Source organism: Diabrotica virgifera, chromosome 7 (genome assembly GCF_917563875.1).
Source record: "Diabrotica virgifera virgifera chromosome 7, PGI_DIABVI_V3a".
Lineage (NCBI taxonomy): Eukaryota > Metazoa > Arthropoda > Insecta > Coleoptera > Chrysomelidae > Diabrotica > Diabrotica virgifera.
The window spans coordinates 148,089,552-148,111,627 of record NC_065449.1 but is presented as its reverse complement, the minus strand read 5'-3'; the positions used below and the strand labels follow the sequence as shown (position 1 = coordinate 148,111,627).

Genomic DNA, 22,076 nt, shown 5'->3' with positions numbered 1-22,076 from the left:
CCCCTTAATGAATTCCCCGGTGTTAAGAACCAATATATGGATTTAATTTAAAATCTTAAATACGAGCCCCAATTTTTATTGCAGATTTGGATTCTTTACGTAAAAATAAGCAACTATTATTCGACACATGTTTTCGAATTCTGGATAGATTGCGCTATAATCGAAAAAAAAACGATTGTTTCAAATGGAAAATTAAATTAAAAAATGAAAAGTACCCCACTATATCGAAAACTTTTCTTAACTTTTTTTGGTTTTAGCACCCACTCTTCACAATCCAATAGGTCCCGATAACGCTCGAGCACAGTATATTATAGGTTTATACAACAATTCGTATAAGCAAAAAAACTGTGGCTCGAGTAACTGCAAATTTAGCATACTTTCCTCCCCTACTATGAGGATTTATTGATGAAAAACATGGCTAGTTGTTAAAGCTCATAACTTTTTTATTTTCCAAGAAGTTAGCACAGTAATAAAAGTTAAGTATTTAGAAGTTAGCTACAGATATAAGGAAATGAAGGCATGACAGTGTTGCCATGTGTTCTTAAAATAAATCGGAAAATAGCATGTGATATATTTTTATTAATTTATTTATTAACATGGAAAACATTAACTATGTAGATAAAATAACGAAAAAAAAATTTAAATTTCTCTAATTATGTCGAAATAACAAGATTTTAGTATCAATAATAAAGTTAAAAAAGTGTAAAATAAGTAAAATTCTGCTGCTTTAAGATTTTGCTTAAGGCTATGGGTACATAATTCGCAAATATTTTACGTGTATCCCTACTTTTTCTGTCTTTACACGGCAAATTACGTGTAGTAAAATTCACACTGGTGTGGATATGTAAACATTACTAGAATGTCATTCTACTTGAAAATGTCATAATTAATTTAAAGAGATGGCTTTTGAATGTTCTTGGATAACTGTTATTTTTATAATTGCAAATTATTAATTCAGTTAATAAATGTGATAATTTTTTCACTAACTATGTTTTCAGTGATTGTAATAATTTATTTGTACAACAAAAACTAATAATCAATCGAGAAAAGAGGAAAAGTGTTAAAGTGATTTTTTAATAATATGTTGTTATTTTGGAACGCTTACAATTTTGTACATCTCTAACAACAAAATACTTGGATCACAGGATATATCTGATGTATTCTCTGCTTGGATCTTTCACAAATAATACACAATAAATAACTTTTTATTAAGTTCACGTCTTAAATCAATTATTTATCAAATACACTATATACGCTGTGAGCTCGTACGTAGAAGGGATATTTATAAATTCGCGAGCGCCAGTAGTGACAAGTCTGTAAACGATTACTGGAAATTTGACATAAATGTCAAAGTGATTAATTTAAAATTAAAATTAAAAACATTAATTATAAAAAGTATTAGTTTGTCAAAGCTGTGTTATATATTTTTACCTTAAATATACAATACGTTTTAAATACTGAATTTAAGTTTTTTTAATGTTCCGTAATATCTAATTATAAATTAATATATTAATCTTACCGCCATCTACACGATAATTGTGAAAGTATCCGAAGTAAGAAATTCATATTTTATCAATAGAACGTCAAAATGATTAGCAAAATCTTTAAAAAATCGATTATAATTTAATTATTTTTTGCGTTGTAAATATTAAGCGATAACAATTAAATAAGAAATTTAAAAATTACCAGTGAAAGTTGATTAGAAATCCGCCAAGAGCGACACCAGCGAAGCTCACAGCGTATATCAATAATATTTAATCAATTTCTCAAAATATTCCCGATGCAATGTCAAATATTTAAAATTGTCACTGATTGTCAGTGTCTGACTGACAATATATGCTGACAATATTATATTCGGTTGAGTGCGTTGTAAGACAAAGACAGATTTGGAAAATATTACCACGGCATTGTGTTCATTTTTTTCAAATCCTGAAAAAACCAATAAATATTTTTGAAAAATTTAAACGCAGAATGAAAGACTAAATTATTACCGAGGGCCGAAAGTCCCTTAGAATAAATAAAAAGTTTATTTTGAATGAGATATTTGAATTTAAAAATCACACTAAATTTTCTCTTAGTTTTTTCACCCCTGTAACTTATTAAAATAAACATTGTAGAAGTTCTCAGGGACTTTCGGCCCTCGCTAATAACGTAATCTTTCATTCTGCGTTTAAATTTTTCCAAAATACTTATTAGTTTTCTCAGGATTTGAAAAAAATGAATCCCCATTTGAATAGCATTGCAGCCGAAAATACGTTCCGATCCTCTTAACATTGATTATTATTATTTTATTATTATTATACAATAATATCGAGCCAAAGCAGAGCTTATATGGCTCAAAGTACAAAAATAATTGTAGGTCTTAAACTAAATAATATAACATAAAACAAATTCTTACAAAATAAAAATTAAATTAAAGTAAATATTCAAAAGAATTGGTTTTCATAAAAGTTGTTACAACAATAGCAAATTAAAAAAGATACAAAAATTAGAAAGTAAGTATACCTAAAAATTACAAATTTTTTTCTCATAAAAAAAACATACAATATATCCTTATATTTTACAACAACTATTTTAACAAAAATTGCTAACATTACACATACAATGTCCAGTTAGTTCTCATCAAACCTGTTTTTGAAACTATTTCAGCTAATAGCCCCTACGATGTCATCACTTAAACTGTTCCATTTATCAAAAACTCGACTTACCAAAAAGTTTTGCCTTACAGTAGTTTTAAAAGGTTCCTTTTTCAATTTATAGTGACCTCGTAGTCTAGCATCTTCGCTGATATTAAAAAAATTCGATGTTCCCCAAAATTCTCCCCTAAGAAATCTGTAAGTAGATATTACATCACCTCTCTCTCTTCTATGAGTCAATGGAGACAACTTAAGCTTTCTTAATCGAGTTTCATAGCTTAATCTTGCATAATAAAAGGTAGCTTAGTAGCTCTTCGTCGTACTCCTTCTAATAAATTAATATCTCTTTGTAAATGAGGTGACCAAACAGATACCGCAAATTCCAGGTGAGGTGTGACATAACTTTTAATAGAGTTTCAAAAACAAGTCTGGAGACATTCTAGGAAAAGCTTTTGATATGAGGTATAAAGCAGAGTTAGCTTTACCGACTACTTTTGCTGTTTGTAGTAACGTAACGCCCAAATCATTAACTTCCTGTACCGATTTCAGAGGAACTCCATCCAAAAAATATGTTATATGTGGATTATTATATCCACATTGAACAACACAACACTTACGCGAATTTAATGGAATAGCCCATTTCATGCTCCATTCTGATAGCTTATTAAGGTCACTCTGAAGAGTATTAACAATATCGGGACAGTAATATAACTTTAAATCGTCGGCATATGAAACTGATTTTGACTGCCATCCGCACGTTAAATCAGATACGTACAACAAAAACAGAATAGGCCCTAATATTGATCCCTGAGGGACACCACTGGCTACCGCACGTGGAACACTGCAGTCATTTTCCACTTTGACCGAAAAAGTTCTTTCAGAGAGGAAGTTTTCTAACCACAATAGCAACTCACCACGCACGCCGTAATGTTCTAGCTTCAGCATTAATTTTTGTATGGGTACCTTATCAAATGCACGGGAAAAATCTATATAAATAATGTCAATCGGTTCATATCGGTCCAAAGATAAAGTCCATTCATTAAGAGAGTGAAGAAGGTTGCTAGTTACAGAACGGTTCGGCAGAAATCCGTGTTGAGAGACTGGTATAACATTATGCTCTAACCAAAAGGATATTAATTTATAAGCTATTAATTTTTCCATTATTTTAACTGATGTTGGTGGAACTGTTACTGGGCGATAATTAGACGAAAGGAGTTTATTTCCACTTTTATATATCGGTGTTACTATACCAGATTTCCATGAAGCTGGTACTGAATTTGTTTGCAAAGATTTGGCCAATAAAGCTGCCATTGGAGCCGCTAAACTATCTGCACAATTATGATACAATGGTGAAATATTTTCCGATCCAGGAGACGCAGTAATCTTTAAAGAACATAATACCTCTCTAACCAATTCAGTAGAGATGTCAATTGTTGATAAACTCTCCATTATTCTGTCAGTAGTGGGCAAACCTGAAAACGCAGCACCCGTGTCAACTGTAAAAGCAGTGGAAAAAGTCTCAGCAAATAACTCACAAACCTCTTCTTTTAAACATATTTCGCCATTAGATTTTTCTAATAACGGAATACCAGTTTTTGTACAGAATTTTGATCTAACGTATTTGTAAAAAGATTTGGGACCTCTGGAGCTAACTCTGTTTTCATAATTACTTCTCGATAATCTCAACCCCTTTGTCAATCTATTGGAAAATTGTCTATGTGTAAGTATGTTTTCTTCCGATGGATTTTTTCTTACCCTTTTCCATAAAATGTTTTTTTCTTTAGTCATTGCGATCAGTCGGTTATCGAACCAAGGGCTTCTGGGATTAGTCCTAATAGTGTACTTTGAAGAACATTTATCAATACCTTCATATATAATTTCTCTATATTTATTCCAAGAATCATTACATGAACAATTATCTAAATCCGGCCAAATTACTTCTCTAAAATAGTGATTTAATTTAACATAATCTATTTTACTAAACTCTTTAACTATTTTTTCATTAATTGCTCCAGTAATGTCCAATTGAGCTTGTGTCTGAAGAACTACATGGTCCGAAATACCTATTGGTGAAAGATAATGAATTTCACTGATAAGTTCTTCCTCATTAGTGATTATCAAATCTAAAATCGAAGGTGTATTACCTTGACGATATCTAGTAGGTTCTTTTACCAATTGGTTTAGATTGGTTTGAAAAAATAAATTGTAAAATGGAACACTCGGATTATCTCCAATAAGCTGAGTTTGAACTGGCCATTTTAAATCCTTAAAATTGAAATCTCCACAAATGATTAAATTTTCTTTTTCTCTACTACATTTTTCAATAAATTCACACATTGATTTGGTAAGAGTAAAAGAAATGTTTGGTTTATAGATAACAAGGAGGTGCAAAACAACTTTATTAGAGACAGATTAAAGACACAAATATTAAATATAATGTAAATAATAACAGACTCCAGAATATATGCAACTGAAAACACAGATATACAAGTCCACAGTACTATTAGGAAAAATAATTTCTCTAAAATGAAAGTTATAGCTATTTATATGGGTAAAAGGACTATAAGTCTTTCACGTGCTACAATAGTTGTAGGCATTTTAATATTTAAAAAAATACAAAATAAACACAAAAATAGCGTACTGACGAAGTGAACACTTTTCAGTAACTAAGGGCATTTCAGTACTCAGGTACATTGATTCCAAATAATAAAACAATAAAAAGAAATATTTATAATAATATAATAAAAAGAAAGTCATAAAATGTATATCTGCGGAACATCTGTGCAATCTAGCAAACGCAAATTTAAACGTTCTGACTCTATTGCCAAATCTCTCCAGGAATCTATCAGGGCAATTGCCACAAAAAAATTGTTAGTAAATAACTCCAATGAATATAAAAAACAACAAATATTTATTCGTTCGTGTTTTACATAAATTAAAAAATATCAAAATCCATAGAATAATGTAAAAAGGTAGTTTTTGAAGCTTTCTCTGTATATTTGAAGCGTGCAACATATTATACATTATAATCACATGGCAACACTGTCAAACTTCAATTCAACCTTCTATTAAAAAAAAAATAATTCTATTAATTTTTTTTATAGGAAAATCTAATGTGGCTAACATAGAAAAAAGTGTTGTGTGATTTGATAGAATGCGATCTTACTCTTTAAAAAACATGTCACGTATTTCAGCGCCATCTCAGCACCTGGTTAAATGGAAGGATACTACAAATCTGGCCTCCACATAAGTGGTCTGTAGCTTCGACATGATAGGTGTGAAATTTTAAACGTTCTTGTTGTTGATTGGATAGGAAGGGTGCCATAATCTAGCCTCCATGCTAGGTACATAGCCTCCATATGGTACTTCCAATATTTAATATTTTATTCAAATGGACAATAAAGGTAAAACACAAACAACTTTTGTTTCTTACTTATTTATTTATAAAATAATGTGACATTTTACGTAGAAATATGAGTATTTAATTTGGATTAAATAAATGTTTACTTGTTGAACTTTTCCACCATCTGCACACAACAGCTGAACGGAGCCATTAGACCTAACAACAAAACGCAAAATAAAGTGAGTATTTTAAAACTGTTGGATAAACAGTACCTACAATCAGAAAATCTCTACCTTACAATCAGAAAAACTTACCTTTAAAAAGGTACTCCATTACAAAATATCAAAAAACACGACTGAATATCAGCTTTTTACGGTGACACAAACACATCATAACCATATAAAATTACTGAACGACAACAAACGAACGAACACGAACACTGAACACAGATTCACTGGATTCACAGATAGCGCAGGATTTGTCAAAAGTCATGTTCCACCAATCACAATGCCGACATCAGCGCCTCTGACAAAATGGAAGGAAAATAAATACAATTACATGTTTTTTATTAGAGTGCGTGGAGCATGGTGGCTAACTTCTCGGACCCTCCAGGCCTCCACCTTAATGAAGTCCCCTAAGGCTATAATTGAGTTTTAATTTCAATATTTTATATATGCTAGACTGCTAGAATATTCCACAGGGTGTTCCGAACTTTAAGAAAAAAACACAGTATGATTGGTACACCCGGTATAAAATGATATTTACCTGTCTAGCAACAATATTATCACAACGATATAATAAGACTATGACATACTAAAAGAATCACTCAAATCGGACCACTGGTTTAGAAAATTCGAGACATCAAACATGTTCCATTTTTAAGGTGTTCGGCTAATTTTGCCGGTGTGTGTATTTATAGAAATTATATTGTAGATTAAAATAAATAAATAAATGTATTTATAATACTACAAAATCTACTTTATTCCACAAAATTAAGTTTTATTTAATTTATTTCAATTCAAGGATTAAGTAATATCATATCCCTGTGCTACGCCAATGGATGTCAATACTTGATAAATATACTTACGAATGAAATGACAGTTCTGGATGTAAATATGCAGTTTTTCTGCATACAAAACAGTTACGCACCATGATTAGGACACTTAACGATTACGATTGTTCAATTCAAAGTCAAAATACGCTAACAAATTCACTCAAATGTCACAAATAAGGAAATTCTGAAATTATCAACACAAACAAACGTAAACAACACAACGCCATGTTCCTTCTTCTCTAGTTCTTCTTGAAAGCGCGATGATTGGTTGATATTACCAATGATGCCAAGTTTCACAAATAGTTAAAATTATCAGAATATAGTTTCATTTAATAATTAAAAAATTAATGTTTTTTTTAATTCCTTGGTTGCGAAATAAGTATATTTAGAAATGGTTTCTAGTAACTAAGGGCCGTTTGTTCGAACGCTAATCAAAAATGATCATTATCAAATATTTAATTACTGTCGCAACTGTCAATAACAACTTTGAGTGGGTTGCTGAAAACATAATTATTGATTACAATTATTATGAAATTAGTTAATCAATTATGTTAATAATTGTTATGTTAATTGATTAACTAATCTTATAATTATGGGCCATTCCACGAACATACGCCTGTTTTGGATTACTTCGACAACGAATATTTTACTGTGCAACATAAGAAGTGCGAAAGTAAATGGCGCTAATAATTATTGCAATAAACAACAATGTAATTTGCAATTTTCGTTCTTCTTATTTTGCACAGTAAAATATTCGTTGTCGAAGTAATCCAAAACAGGCGTATGTTCGTGGAATAGGGTATATAATCAATTATGTTTTCAGCAACCCAACCAAAGTTGACATTGACAGTTGTGACAGTAATTAAATATTTGATAGTGATCATTGTTGATTAGCGTTCGAACAACCGGCCCTACGTAATATATTTTGATTTATAAATTAAAAGTAAATTATACTAAAAATTGAAAATTATTTTGAATATTGACTTGAAAACACAATAATATGACAAAGTCGAATTAAGGATTTGTGCCTATGACTGTGACAATCTCCCAATCTCGTGACTAGTCGTGACTTCAAGCAAAGATGTAAATAGCCTGGTCCATCTTTATTTATATATCCATGGTTTTTATTGTACAGTATATAAATTATTTTAATCTCTGAATACAGATAGTGAAAAAATAATCCTATTAATTACAGTAATGAATTTTTAAAGCAATTATACAAGTTGTCAAAAAATATTCAAAAACTGAACGAAATTCAGTATAATTCAATTTAATTCTTCTTTGTATACTGGTTACTTTCCTGATCCTTGGAAATTAGCTTTTTTAACGTCAATACATAAAGCTGGTAATGGATCGGACATTACAATTTACAGACCAATTTCTATATTAAGTACTATTCCTAAGTTATTTGAAAGCTTAGTGTCGGACTGCCTCTCGGTATGTTTCAAATTGTTTCCAGTAGATGAGCAATATGGTTTTCAGAAACACAAATCTTCGGAATTAAATCTTCTTTGCTATATTGGATGCGTTGTCAAGTGCTTTGGAGGGTGGGTATCGGTATCAAATTGATTCTATTTATACAGACTTCTCCAAGGCATTTAACAGAGTAAATCATAACATCCTACTGTCTAAATTAGAAGCTGCTGAAGTAAATGGGAAACTGTTTGAATGGCTGGAAAGCTACCTAATAGGAAGGCGCCAAGCAATAACGATCCAGTATTGTCTATCTCAGGATGTAATTGTCAGTTCTGGTGTCCCTCAGGGTTCACATCTGGGTCCGCTATTATTTATTATATTTATAAATGATATTGCAGATATAAACTGTGGTAAGCTTTTGTTTGCGGATGATTTAAAAATCTTTTCAAAAATATCTAGTCCTGACGATTCTGAAAATCTGCAATTTCAATTAAATAAAATACAGGGTTGGTGTAAAGAAAATGAAATGGAGCTAAATGTCAAAAAGTGCCATAAAATTAGTTTTTATCAAGGTAGAACATATATCCCGTTTGAATATAAACTTGATAACTTTTCGCATCTTCGAGAAGAAGATATTCATTAATGAAAGACTTATACTGAGCAACACCACTAGATTGTGTTAATACAATAAGAGATCTTGGAATACTGTTTGACAAATCGTTAAGATTCGCAGATCATATCAATAATAATATTGCCCTACACCAGGCCCCAAAGAAGTAGAGACGGACCAAACTCTTATGGTGTAACATTCTACAACAAGTTGCCTACTGAAATTACTGAATTGCCAATTTTACAATTTAGAAAACAACTAAAGAATTTTCTCATGTCAGGCATTTTACAGCAGTGATGAATTTTTAAATTTTAACTTTAATGTTTGGAACTGGGCTGTGAATTGTTGAATTGTACTTTGTTTATTCTTAGGAACCCAGAAAGTGTTTGTCTTAATTGATGTATGTATTATTTCATATTATGCCTAGTGTTTTAATATTTGTATTTTATTTCTAGAACCAAAGTTGTACACTCTTTTTTGACGTACAGTTGAGTCCGCGAGTCTTTACCCGCGTCATTAATACCTGGTGAGATAAAACACATACTTTTTATTTAGCATCATTCTCTTCCACGCATGAAATTAAGAGGCTACAGTAGCGATCAACAGGTAGCAACAAACGCGTTCCAAGATTGCGGCTCCAATTTTGAATATTTTGTCGAGATATTTGGCGCACATATTCGTAATATAATAAAGAATGGCGTTACAGAGCCCAATTTCAGAAATATGTTAGTACGTGGAAATTACTCTATAACTAAATAAAATATTGAAAAAAGGAGCCTGTACCGCCATTAAGAAGAAAAAAAAAATAAACTTTCTTCAAATAAATTTTTTTATCCTATGCCTAGATTTTGTGTAATCTTGGAACTACTAAAATTTTTTATTTCTAACAAGAAATCGAACATATTTTAACTAAATAACTAATTAGGCAACATAGATAAATTATCACTGTCATTTTGACAAACCTGCGTCAGATTTTCTCTAATCTGTTCTGTCATCTTTATCGATATCTGTTCAGTGCAGTTGTTAATTTAAGAACTCGTTTTTGTTGTTTCATAGGAAAGTAGTGTTTATTGATAGTTAATTTATTATATATTTGTTGTTGTTGTATAAGTTGTTGGCCTCTTTGGAAGAATAGATTGTTGTTAATTATGAGTTTTAGTTATATGTAGGTAGGTAAGTATATTTTACGTAAAAATATTTCGAATTCTAATGCGAGTATATAAAGTTTTAGGAGGATTTTTTATTCTAAAAATATTATCAATAGTTTAACAAAATGGAAAAAGTAAATCAAACGAAAAATAAAGTGAAACCTTCCAAGAAAAAGTCCATTAAAAACCGTGCTAAAATTATGCGAAAATCGAAATTTGTTTCGCTTCACAACAAAAAATGATTATTTATTATTGTTTTATTATTAGATATTTCATGCAAATACCTTTCTAAATACCTATCTTAACATAAAATTTTCACCCATTTTGGTTTATTTTTATAAAGATCTATTTATTAATAATAAAATCGCTTTCTATTACTTCCATTTAGCGCGACTATGATATTGTCAAAATATTTATCTTAGATAATGTCAAAGATTACCACTGTTGCCAAAGTTTATGATACTATCTCCCGAAGTTATATTTTGTTGCTACCTGTTGATCGCTACTGTTTACTCTTAATGACAAACCAGCTGCCGCCCGTTATTAAGTAAAAACACATGTTATTTTTATGAACGATTTAGACTCAGTGTATTGAAAAGAGATAGGTACAAAGAAAGACGATTGGGGATGTCTTCACATATTTTAAGTACAATTTCTGACGTTTTGGTTTGTTTACTTTTGTGGCTGTCAGTTTGTTGAATTTTTTGCTGTTATTTTGTCGAATTTTTGCATAAGTTTTTTATAGTATACAAACAGTTGTTTTCACAACTAATTTTATATTGGAGTTAGAAATTTTGTGAGAAGAAGTTAGAAAAAGTTTATGTTATTTTAAGATAAATTTTGATGACGTACAAAGCTAACCTCATTGTTGACACAGTTAAATGCTTGTATTTAAGGTTCCGCCAAAGTGAATACAATAACAAAAAGAAAATATGTTATTGAATTTTTGTATAAATTGTTTATTTATTTAATAATCAATGATAATAAAATAATTTATTAAGCTACTTCAAATGTAGCTGTAATTATGCACCAAAATTTTAAAGCAAAACTTAAATTTGACATTCTATTTATTTGATAACGTCAAATTTTATAATAACCCGTGATCGGAATAATATCCATTTGCCGTTGCGTTTAGTAAATTTCCGACTTATTTCGTATGCTTTAAATGTTGACGCACGGGTAAAGACTTGCGGACTCAACGTATGTAAGTACTTTGTATATTAACATGAATAAATGACTTGACTTGATATCGATTCTATTATTTCAAAGGCATTACAGATGCTTGGCTTCATGAAACGAAACTGCTATGATTTTAAAAGTCCCAATACCCTAAAATTGTTATATTGTTCTCTTGTTAGACCTCACTTGGAATACTGTTGTAGTATTTGGGGACCTTATATTATAATGTTTACGCAGAAAAAATTGAAAAAGTTCAAAATAAATTCCTTACGTTTTTGGGATTTAAAATTAGAGCTTTTAATGGGAGTAACAGGTTTTACAGTTATGAAGAAATTAGAGCATATATAAATATCAATACCCTGGAACAACGTCGTTATCACCGTGATATGAAAATTCTGTTAAATGGTACAGCAAATAGTCATTATTTATTGTCTAAGGTTGGTTTTAAAGTTCCTTCATACAGTACTCAAAATGCAGTTAAAACCACTTTTCATGTACCATTTCATCGATGTAATTATGGCCTCAATGAACCTAAAACTAGAATTTTATGTCTAGCAAATCAAAATACTGAAAGGCTTAATTTTGGTTCCACACCTAACCAATTTATACGTGACTTGCAACAAATTAATATTCCCTCTTAATTGTTTTACCAGTCTGTTTCTAATTTGTTCTGTTATGTAATTTATTTCTTTTAACTGTTTTAACTATTATATTTTATGTGTTATATATACAGTAGAGCGTCGATAATCCGAACCCTGGTAATCCGAACGTTCGCTAATCCGAACGCAAAAAAATTATAAAATATTATCACGGACCCAATTTTTGGATTTAATATGATAATATGGGCAAAATATGACCGCGAATTTTTGTTTTGTTTATGCAGAAATACATACAATATAATTGTTTATTATGCAGGTGTTTTATTCCTTGTAACTAAAACGTATGTACATATTATGTACATATGTACTATGTTTAGTGATGTAAGAAGAGAATATTCTCAAGAGAATATTCTCGAGAATATTCTCGGCCAGAAAATTCTCAGCGAGAATATTCTCGGGCAGAAAATTATTTTCGAGAATTTTCTATATTGTTTTTGCCAATTCACCTCGTATCCAATTTTTTGCATCCTAAACATTATTATTCATGAAGCTCAAACACCTACTTGCCGCTCCGCTCATGAAATGCTTTTTCGCCTTCACACAATTTTATTTATTTATTTATTTATTTATATACGGGATTATCCCCATTACAACACATACAGTATAAAATCAATCTCTGTAATATCCATAGGCGTAACCAGGGGGGGGTTTTGGGGGTTGTAACCCCCCCCATTGGGATGTACTTTGAGCTCTATACGCTTAACACCATAGCTCTCAGAGACCTTCCAGTAGTTGTAACCCCCCCCTTTCAGGTAGTTGTAACCCCCCCCTTAGGATCATCCTGGTTACGCCTATGGTAATATCTACTAATAGGCCTTGGGCCCACATATACAAATATTATTTATGACCACACCGTTGAAACTTTTTGTAGTTGTTATTTGAGTGGAGTCGGACAAATTTGGAGCTTGGCGCATTATGGTAGTGGGGCGTTTGTCTGTCAAGCGGTGACGAAGTTGTCAATTTTATGCAAGAAAAAAATTTATAACCACATTGGTCATTTTATTTTAATCAATGGTTTCTATCCTATAAACAGCGAAAATAATTTTGTCGGACAAAAATATTGGGGCATATAACGCGTCGGACACGCGAAAGATGTCAAATTTATGAAAAAAATAAATTTATTACCACATGGATAATTTTAACGGTATCTACCATAAAACCTTTTTACAATAATGTGGTAACCTTGTCGGACAATTTTCACGGGGCATATGCGCAGTCGGACGCTCCGAAGATGTCAATTTTTTGAATTTTTTTTATTTACAACCATTTTTCCGACAACATTAGTAGGTTATAGGTAATTATATTCTTAATCAAAAAATCAAATTGTCGGACAAAAATATTGGGGCAAATCGACAGTCGGACAAAAAATTTAATTTTTATTAGTAAACTATACTTTCAAACTATGTTGGGTTCGTGCATCCCTTATCTTTACAACCATTTTTCCGACAAAAGTAGTAGGTTACAAGTAATTATATTCTTAAACAAAAAATGTAATTGTCTGACAAAAATGTTGGGACAAACGAACAGAAAACTTAATTCTTTTAGGCTGTCGACGAGGAGGTATTATAAAGAAAAAATTTAAAACAGAGTTTCTCGGTTACTTTTGAATCGATTTAGCTGAAAATGGGTACACACACTAAGTAAAACATTTAAAAGGATATGACGTAGATCTGAACCCAAAATTTTCTTAAAAAATTTTTCGACAAGAGGGAAAATTGTGGAAAAATTGTGATCTGTTAATTTGTGTACATACTTCTTAAACAACGACAAACATCGTTCTGTATTTGTTTCTCGAATTAAAAAAAAATTCCGACACATGTATCAGGTTATAAGTAGTTATATTCCAAATCAAAAAATCTAAGTGTCCGACAAAAATATTGGGGCAAATTCAAAGTCGGACAAAAAATTTAATTTTTATTAGTAAACTATACTTTTAAACTATGTTGGGTTCGTGCATCCCTTATCTTTACAACCATTTTTCCGACAAAAGTAGTAGGTTACAAGTAATTATATTCTTAAATAAAAAATGTAATTGTCTGACAAAAATGTTGGGGCAAACGAACAGGAAACTTAATTATTTTAGGCTATTGACGAGGAGGTATAATCAAAAAAAATTTTAAAACAGTTTTTCTCGGTTATTTTTGAATTGATTTAGCTGAAAATTGGTACACACACTAAGTAAAACATTTAAAAGGGTATGAGGTAGAGCTGTACCCAAAATTTTCCCAAAAAATTTTCCGACAAGAGGGAAAATTTTAGAAAAATTTTGATCTGATATTTGCGTACATACTCCTTGAACAACGCCAAACATCGTTTTGTAGTTTTTTTTTCTCGAATTTAAAATAATTTCCCACACAAGTATCAGGTTATATGTAGTTATATTCCAAATCAAAAAATCTAAGTGTCCGACAAAAATATTGGGGTAAATCCAAAGTCGGACAAAAAATTTAATTTTTATTGATAAACTATACTTTTAAACTATGCTGGGTTCGTGTATCCCTTATCTTTACAACCATTTTTCCGACAATAGTAGTAAGTTACAGGTAATTATATTCTTAAACAAAAAATGCAATTGTCTGACAAAAATGTTGGGGCAAACGAACAGAAAACTTAATTCTTTTAGGCTATCGACGAGGAGGTATTATCAAAAAAAAATTTAACACAGATTTTCTCGGTTATTTTTGAACCGATTTAGATGAAAATTGGTACACACATTAAGTAAAAGATTTAAAAGGGTATGACGTAGATCTGACCCCAAAATTTTCTTAAAAATTTTCCGACAAGAGGGAAAATTTTAGAAAAATTTTGATCTAATAATTTGTGTACATACTCCTTAAACAATGACAAACATCGTTGTGTATTTTTTTTTTTCGAATTAAAAAAAAATTTCCGAGACATGTATCAAGTTATAAGTAGTTGTATTCCAAATCAAAAAATCTAAGTGTCCGACAAAAATATTCTGGCAAATCCAAAGTCGGACAAAAAATTTAATTTTTATTGATAAACTATACTTTTAAACTATGTTGGGTTCGTGCATCCCTTATCTTTACAACCATTTTTCCGACAAAAGTAGTAGGTTACAAGTAATTATATTCTTAAATAAAAAATGTAATTGTCTGACAAAAATGTTGGGGCGAACGAACAGGAAACTTAATTATTTTAGGCTATCGACGAGGAGGTATTATCAAAAAAAATTTTAAAACAGTTTTTCTCGGTTATTTTTGAATCGATTTAGCTGAAAATTGGTACACACACTAAGTAAAACATTTAAAAGGGTATGACGTAGAGCTGTACCCAAAATTTTCCCAAAAAATTTTCCGACAAAGGGAAAATTTTAGAAAAATTGTGATCTGATATTTGCGTACATACCCTTGAACAATGACAAACATCGTTCTGTAGTTTTTTTTCTCGAATTAAAAAAAAATTTCCGTCACAAGTATCAGGTTATATGTAGTTATATTCCAAATCAAAAAATCTAAGTGTCCGACAAAAATATTCTGGCAAATCCAAAGTCGGACAAAAAATTTAATTTTTATTGATAAACTATACTTTTATACTATGTTGGGTTCGTGCATCCCTTATCTTTACAACCATTTTTCCGACAAGAGTAGTAGGTTACAAGTAATTATATTCTTAAATAAAAAATGTAATTGTCTGACAAAAATTTTGGGGCGAACGAACAGGAAACTTAATTATTTTAGGCTATCGACTAGGAGGTATTATCAAAAAAAAATTTAAAACAGTTTTTCTCGGTTATTTTTGAATCGATTTAGCTGAAAATTGGTACACACACTAAGTAAAACATTTAAAAGGGTATGACGTAGAGCTCTACACAAAATTTTCCTAAAAAATTTTCCGACAAGAGGGAAAATTTTAGAAAAATTGTGATCTGATATTTGCCTACATACTCCTTGAACAACGACAAACATCGTTCTGTAGTTTTTTTTCTCCTATTAAAAAAAGTTTCCGACACAAGTATCAGGTTATAAGTAGTTATATTCTAAATCAAAAAATCTAAGTGTCCGACAAAAATATTGGGGCAAATCCAAAGTCGGACAAAAAATTTAATTTTTATTAATAAACTAAACTTTTAAACTATGCTGGGTTCGTGCATCCCTTATCTTTAAAACCATTTTTCCGACAAAGGCAGTAAGTTACAAGTAATTATATTCTTAAACAAAAAATGTAATTGTCTGACAAAAATGTTGGGGCAAACGAACAGAAAACTTAATTCTTTTAGGCTATCGACGAGGAGGTATTATCAAAAAAAGATTTAAAACAGTTTTTCTCGGTTATTTTTGAATCGATTTAGCTGAAAATTGGTACACACACACTAAGCAAAACATTTAAAAGGGTATGACGTAGAGCTGTACCCAAAATTTTCTTAAAAAATTTTCCGACAAGAGGGAAAATTTTAGAAAAATTGTGATCTGATATTTGCCTACATACTCCTTGAACAACGACAAACATCGTTCTGTAGTTTTTTTCTCCTATTAAAAAAAATTTCCGACACAAGTATCAAGTTATAAGTAGTTATATTCTAAATAAAAAAATCTAAGTGTCCGACAAAAATATTGTGGCAAATCCAAAGTCGGACAAAAAATTTAGTTTTTATTGATAAACTATACTTTTAAACTATGCTGGGTTCGTGTATCCCTTATCTTTACAACCATTTTTCCGACAAACATAGTAAGTTACAAGTAATTATATTCTTAAACAAAAAATGTAATTGTCTGACAAAAATGTTGGGGCAAACGAACAGAAATCTTAATTCTTTTAGGCTATCGACGAGGAGGTATTATCAAAAAATAATTTAAAACAGTGTTTCTCGGTTACTTTTATTGGTACATACGCTAAGTACAACACTTAAAAGGGCATGACGGAGAGTTGTACCCAAAATTTTCCAAAAAGATTTTCCGACAAGAGGGAAAATTTCGGAAAATTTTTCTACTATTTTGGAATGTTCTCTACGTTACGTCTTTATAAATATTAAAAGGAGTATTTCTACAAATTTTCAGTTTGGTCTATGTAGATCTAACCGAGAAAAATTGTTTATAGTTCGCTTTGGTCTCCTTGATGCTTATTATTTTTTTTATATCCACGAGAACGGCTTTTCCCGTACATGCGACACTATATTATACAAGAAATTTTCTTGACAGACAATCGCCCCACTGCCATAATGCGCCAAGCTCCAAATTTGTCCGACTCCACCCAAATAACAAGTACAAAAAGTTTCAACGGTGTGGTTATAAATAGTAATTTTATATGTGGGCCTAAGACCTAATACGTTTCAAACTCATATTTAGTGATCAAAATCGGTTATACCGATTAGAAGGTATCTAGTTTCAAAAGTATAATCCATTTGACCATTATCGCCGAAATGGTTTATGTAGTTTTAGTGGTTCCGACGCTAAATTTAGATAGAGATATTTAAAAATAGAGCAATTTGAGTTCATTTACCGGCCATTAAAATAATTTTTTATTCTATTTCGAATAGAAAAAAAGCTCTAGTGTACATTCGATGGACACTAGATCATTTGAGAGATAATCATAGAAAGGCGACCATTTATCTTAACGTGGAATCGAGAAACAATACATTCAATGTCAGACATTTAATTTATATACAGGTAAAATTTGGTAAAGAATGGGCCATAGCTTAACCTCAGGTTCCTGAGGTAAAAATAGATCGATTTAAGCTAACTTACCTTAGTACAATGTTTATAATAACAGAGATGCAGGATGTCAAAGTTAAACTTTTTTTGTATTTATTATTGAATATTTCCTGACAGGTATGAGATAACAACATGCAATTTGGTATGTGGGGGTTTTTTGGGTTGAGAAAACTAAATTCCCTACCAAAAATTATGTATTGCCTAGAGGGCGCCACATACGCCTTTCAGCACTCATTTATTACGTTCAATTTTTTTTATCCGTCACTCTGTATAATTTTGACATTGAAATTTTTATTCTCCTATTAGTTTTACTTAAAAAAAGTATACTTTTTCATCTCCCTAAACTCAACCGTTTTCGAGATAAACGAATTTTAAATCTGCGATACACCATCATTTTTAGCATAATATCATTGTAGTTACAGCCGAAAAATAACTTACCATAATAATTGTCCCAGTTCTCAAATTTATGTCATTGCATCGCAAATTCCATTTGAAGAAATTTGCGATACATTTTTGGATAATTTTATGGTTTTAAGTTATTTTTCGGGTGTAACTACAATGAGATTATGCTAAAAATGATGGTGTATCGCAGATTTAAAATGCGTTTATCTCGAAAACGGTTGAGTTTAGGGAGATGAAAGAAGTATACCTTTTTTAAGTAAAACTAATAGAAAAATAAAAATTTTAATGTCAAAATTATACAGAGTGAGGGATAAAAAAAATTGAACGTAATAAATGAGTGCTGAAAGGCGTATGTGGCGCCCTCTGGGCAATGCATAATTTTTGGTAGAGAATTTAGTTTTCTCGACCCAAAAAACTTCCACATACCAAATTTCATGTTGTTATCTCATACCTGTCAGGAAATATTCAATAATAAATAAAAAAAAAGTTTAACTTTGACACCCTGTATCTCGGTTATTATAAACTTTGTACTAAGGTAAGTTAGCTTAAATCGGCCTATTTTAACCTCAGGAACCTGACGTTAAGTTATGGCCCATTCTTTACCAAACACCCTGTATGTATAAAAATTACTTTTTTTTAAATTGTACCAAAACGCCCCATCATTTTTGTCCGACAAGTGATCCAATATGCATTACACATGTAAAAAAACAGTACAAAATAAAAATAACATCTGTGGTAATAAATAAAAAATTTTCAGGAAATTGACATTTTCGGCGCGTCCGACTGCGCATATGCCCCTTGAAAATTGTCCGACAAGGTTACCACATTATTGTAAAAAGGTTTTATGGTAGATTCCGTTAAAATTAGCCATGTGGTAATAAATTTATTATTTTCATAAATTTGACATCTTTAGCGTGTCCGACGCGTCATATGCCCCAATATTTTTGTCCGACAAAATTGTTTTCGCTGTTTATATGATAAAAACCATTGATTAAAATAAAATGACCAATGTGGTTATAAATTTTTTTCTTGCATAAAATTGACAACTTCGTGACCTTTTGACAGACAAACGCCCCACTGCCATGATGCGCTAAGCTCCAAATTTGTCCGACTCCACCCAAATAACAAGTACAAAAAGTTTAAACGGTGTGGTCATAAATAATAATTTTATATGGGGGCCTAAGAACTATAAACTAGAGTAAAATAAATCTTAATTACATATTAAACAAAAACAAAATATTAATAGTTATCCATTACACATATTACATCTATTACACAAATCAGTTCAAATAAACAAAAAGTACCTGTCAATCTCTTTTAATCCGATTCTTAAAACCAGCCAAGGAGACACCAAACATTTCCAAGTTATTCTCGTTTATAATTTTTAGTGTTCGCTCAATGGTCGAATGCATACCATAGTTTGTTCGATGAAAAGGTATATAAAACAAATCAACATGTCTGAGACTTCTGGAGGGAACATATAAATTAATAGATTGGAGAAGTTCAGAACAACAAATTAAACCATTTATTAATTTAAACACAAATACCAAATCAGAGTTATCTCGTCGAGTTTTTAATAAATTCATGTTGAGTGTTTTTAAAATACAGGTATAATCATGATTAGTAATGCGTATGTTTAATTTGTATGCACAATATCTCAAAAATTTATTCTGCAATCTCTCCAACGTAGTAGAATGAGCTTGGTATTGTGGAGACCATACAATAGATGCATATTCCACTTTAGATACAACCAAAGCATAATATACCGTTCTTAAAGCCCCTACAGATAGTCTCAGACAGTTGCGAATGATAAAGCCCTAAGATTTTGATGCATTTACTGTTACACTATTTATATGTTGCACAAAACGCAACTGCTCATCAAATGTGACTCCTAAGTCTTTTATTGTTTTAACATAAGACAATTCATTTTCATTAATTGTGTAAGAAGTATCATATTTTTTATTACCTCTAAAAAAGCTTATATAACAGCATTTAGCAACATTTAAATGCAAAATATTATTCTCACACCAAATACTCAACCGGTCTAAATCTTCTTGAATTAATGTTACATCAACATTTGAATCTACGGATTTAAATAATTTCAAATCATCTGCAAACATCAGGAAATCGCAATTTCTAAAACATTCTGATATATCGTTCACAAATATATTAAATAACAAAGGTGAACAGTGAGCTCCTTGGGGTACTCCTGATGTCACATGAATTATATTTGAATTAAAACAACCTACTCTCACCTGCTGTGTGCGATCTCTTAAAAAGCTATTGAACCATTGTAAGGATTGATGACTGAAGACTAAAGCATTTAATTTTCCCAATAAGATGTTATGATCGACTCTGTCAAATGCCTTGGAGAAGTCAGTATAAATAGTATCCATCTGACTTTTATTCTCCAACGCGTTTAATATTTTTTGTTCAAAGAGTACTAAATTTGTTACCGTTAATTTATTCTGAGAAAATCCATGTTGATTGTGTATTAGACGCTCTTTACAATAAAATTTTAATTGATCGTGCAATAGTCTATCAAAAAGTTTTGGTATAGAGGATTGTTTACAAACGCTTCGATAATTTGTTATGTCTTGTTTATTAACTGATTTAAAAATTGGGCAGATATAAGAGTGTTTCCATAAAGTTGGGAAAACTTATGTCTTTAATGATGACTCAAAAAGAAGATATAAAGGATTTGTTAGTGAATATATACAGTTCTTTAGAAAGTAATCGGGAATACCATCTGGACCACTGCGTAACTTATTGGGTAGGGATAAAATGTTGTTGAAAATATCTTTCACTGATATTGAAAAATTAGGTATAAAAAGATTGTTGTTTTCCTTTACTTCCAAGTTATTAATATTTGATTGTGGCGAATAAACTGTTGAAAAAAATTGACGGAAACAGTTTGCAATCTGTTGTCCGTTTGTTGCTATAGCATTACCATAGTACATACTGTTTGGTAAATCATTTGATGCTCTCTTACTGTTTACAAACTGCCAAAAGTACTTAGGATTACTGCATAAATTATGATTTACTTGATTCAGATAAGTGTTATAACATTGATTTGATAGATCCTTACACCATCTCCTAAGTTCTGAAAAAATCACATAATCCTCTTGATTACAGGAAGCTAAATAATTTGTATGAGCAATTTTTTTCTGTACGACTAAATAACGCAAGTTGGCATCAAACCATTTTGGATAACTAGAAGTTCCAAATCTTTTCACCGGTACAAACAATGATAGTGACATATTAAGTATGTTGTAAAATTCTGTTAAAGCATCATCAACATTTGACAAATTCAAATGGTCTTCCCAAGGTATCATTGAAAGATAGTTATTGAGACCTTCCTAGTCTGCGTTTACAAAATCATGATAAAATTCAGTATATTCTAATGACTTACCTCGACGTTCACACAAACTAATATTATAAGTGTAACTTATGTAATGATAACTATTTTTAAAAATCGGATCTGAAGCTTTTGCTACTTGTAAATCACAAACATTTGTAAATATTAAGTCTAAAAACACATTTCTTTCATTTGGAATATTAATCATCTGAAAAAAATTCAAGTACCCATAAAACTCAGCTAAGTACAATGCATATGAACCTTGAGGACAATTCACCAAGACACCTGATTCATTGTTATCCCATGAAGCTTCCGGAAGGTTGAAGTCTCCGAATATATAGGGTGAGGCAGATAACTGGCCTATTAGAAATATCTCGAGAACTAAAGACAACAGAATCATGAAAATTTGAATAAAGAGGTTTTGAAGGATGATCTATTAAATGAAAATATTTTCATCTCTTTGGAACTTCCGGTTATACCGGAAGTTGCTTATAACTTCGTTTTTTTTTAATGGGACACCCTGTATATTTTTTCATTTTTGGATTCTCTTCGATGTCTTCTTTCTTAAAATATGAGGTTTTGTAATATTATACAGGGTA

The 22,076-nt window shown here is 30.7% G+C and overlaps 1 protein-coding gene across 5 annotated transcripts in view; it reads right to left on the bottom strand.

The window, feature by feature from the left end:
- The window catches only part of LOC126888284 (uncharacterized), a 66,004-nt gene extending 58,728 nt beyond the window's left edge, over positions 1–7,276 (bottom strand). For all 5 annotated transcript variants that reach the window (XM_050656410.1, XM_050656411.1, XM_050656409.1 and 2 more), the window contains exon 1: positions 7,067–7,276. In XM_050656410.1, coding sequence (XP_050512367.1) covers positions 7,067–7,131 — 65 coding nt within the window. In that variant the 5' untranslated portion in view covers positions 7,132–7,276. The remainder of the gene's footprint in view (positions 1–7,066) is intronic.
- Between the last annotated feature and the right edge of the window lie 14,800 nt (positions 7,277–22,076).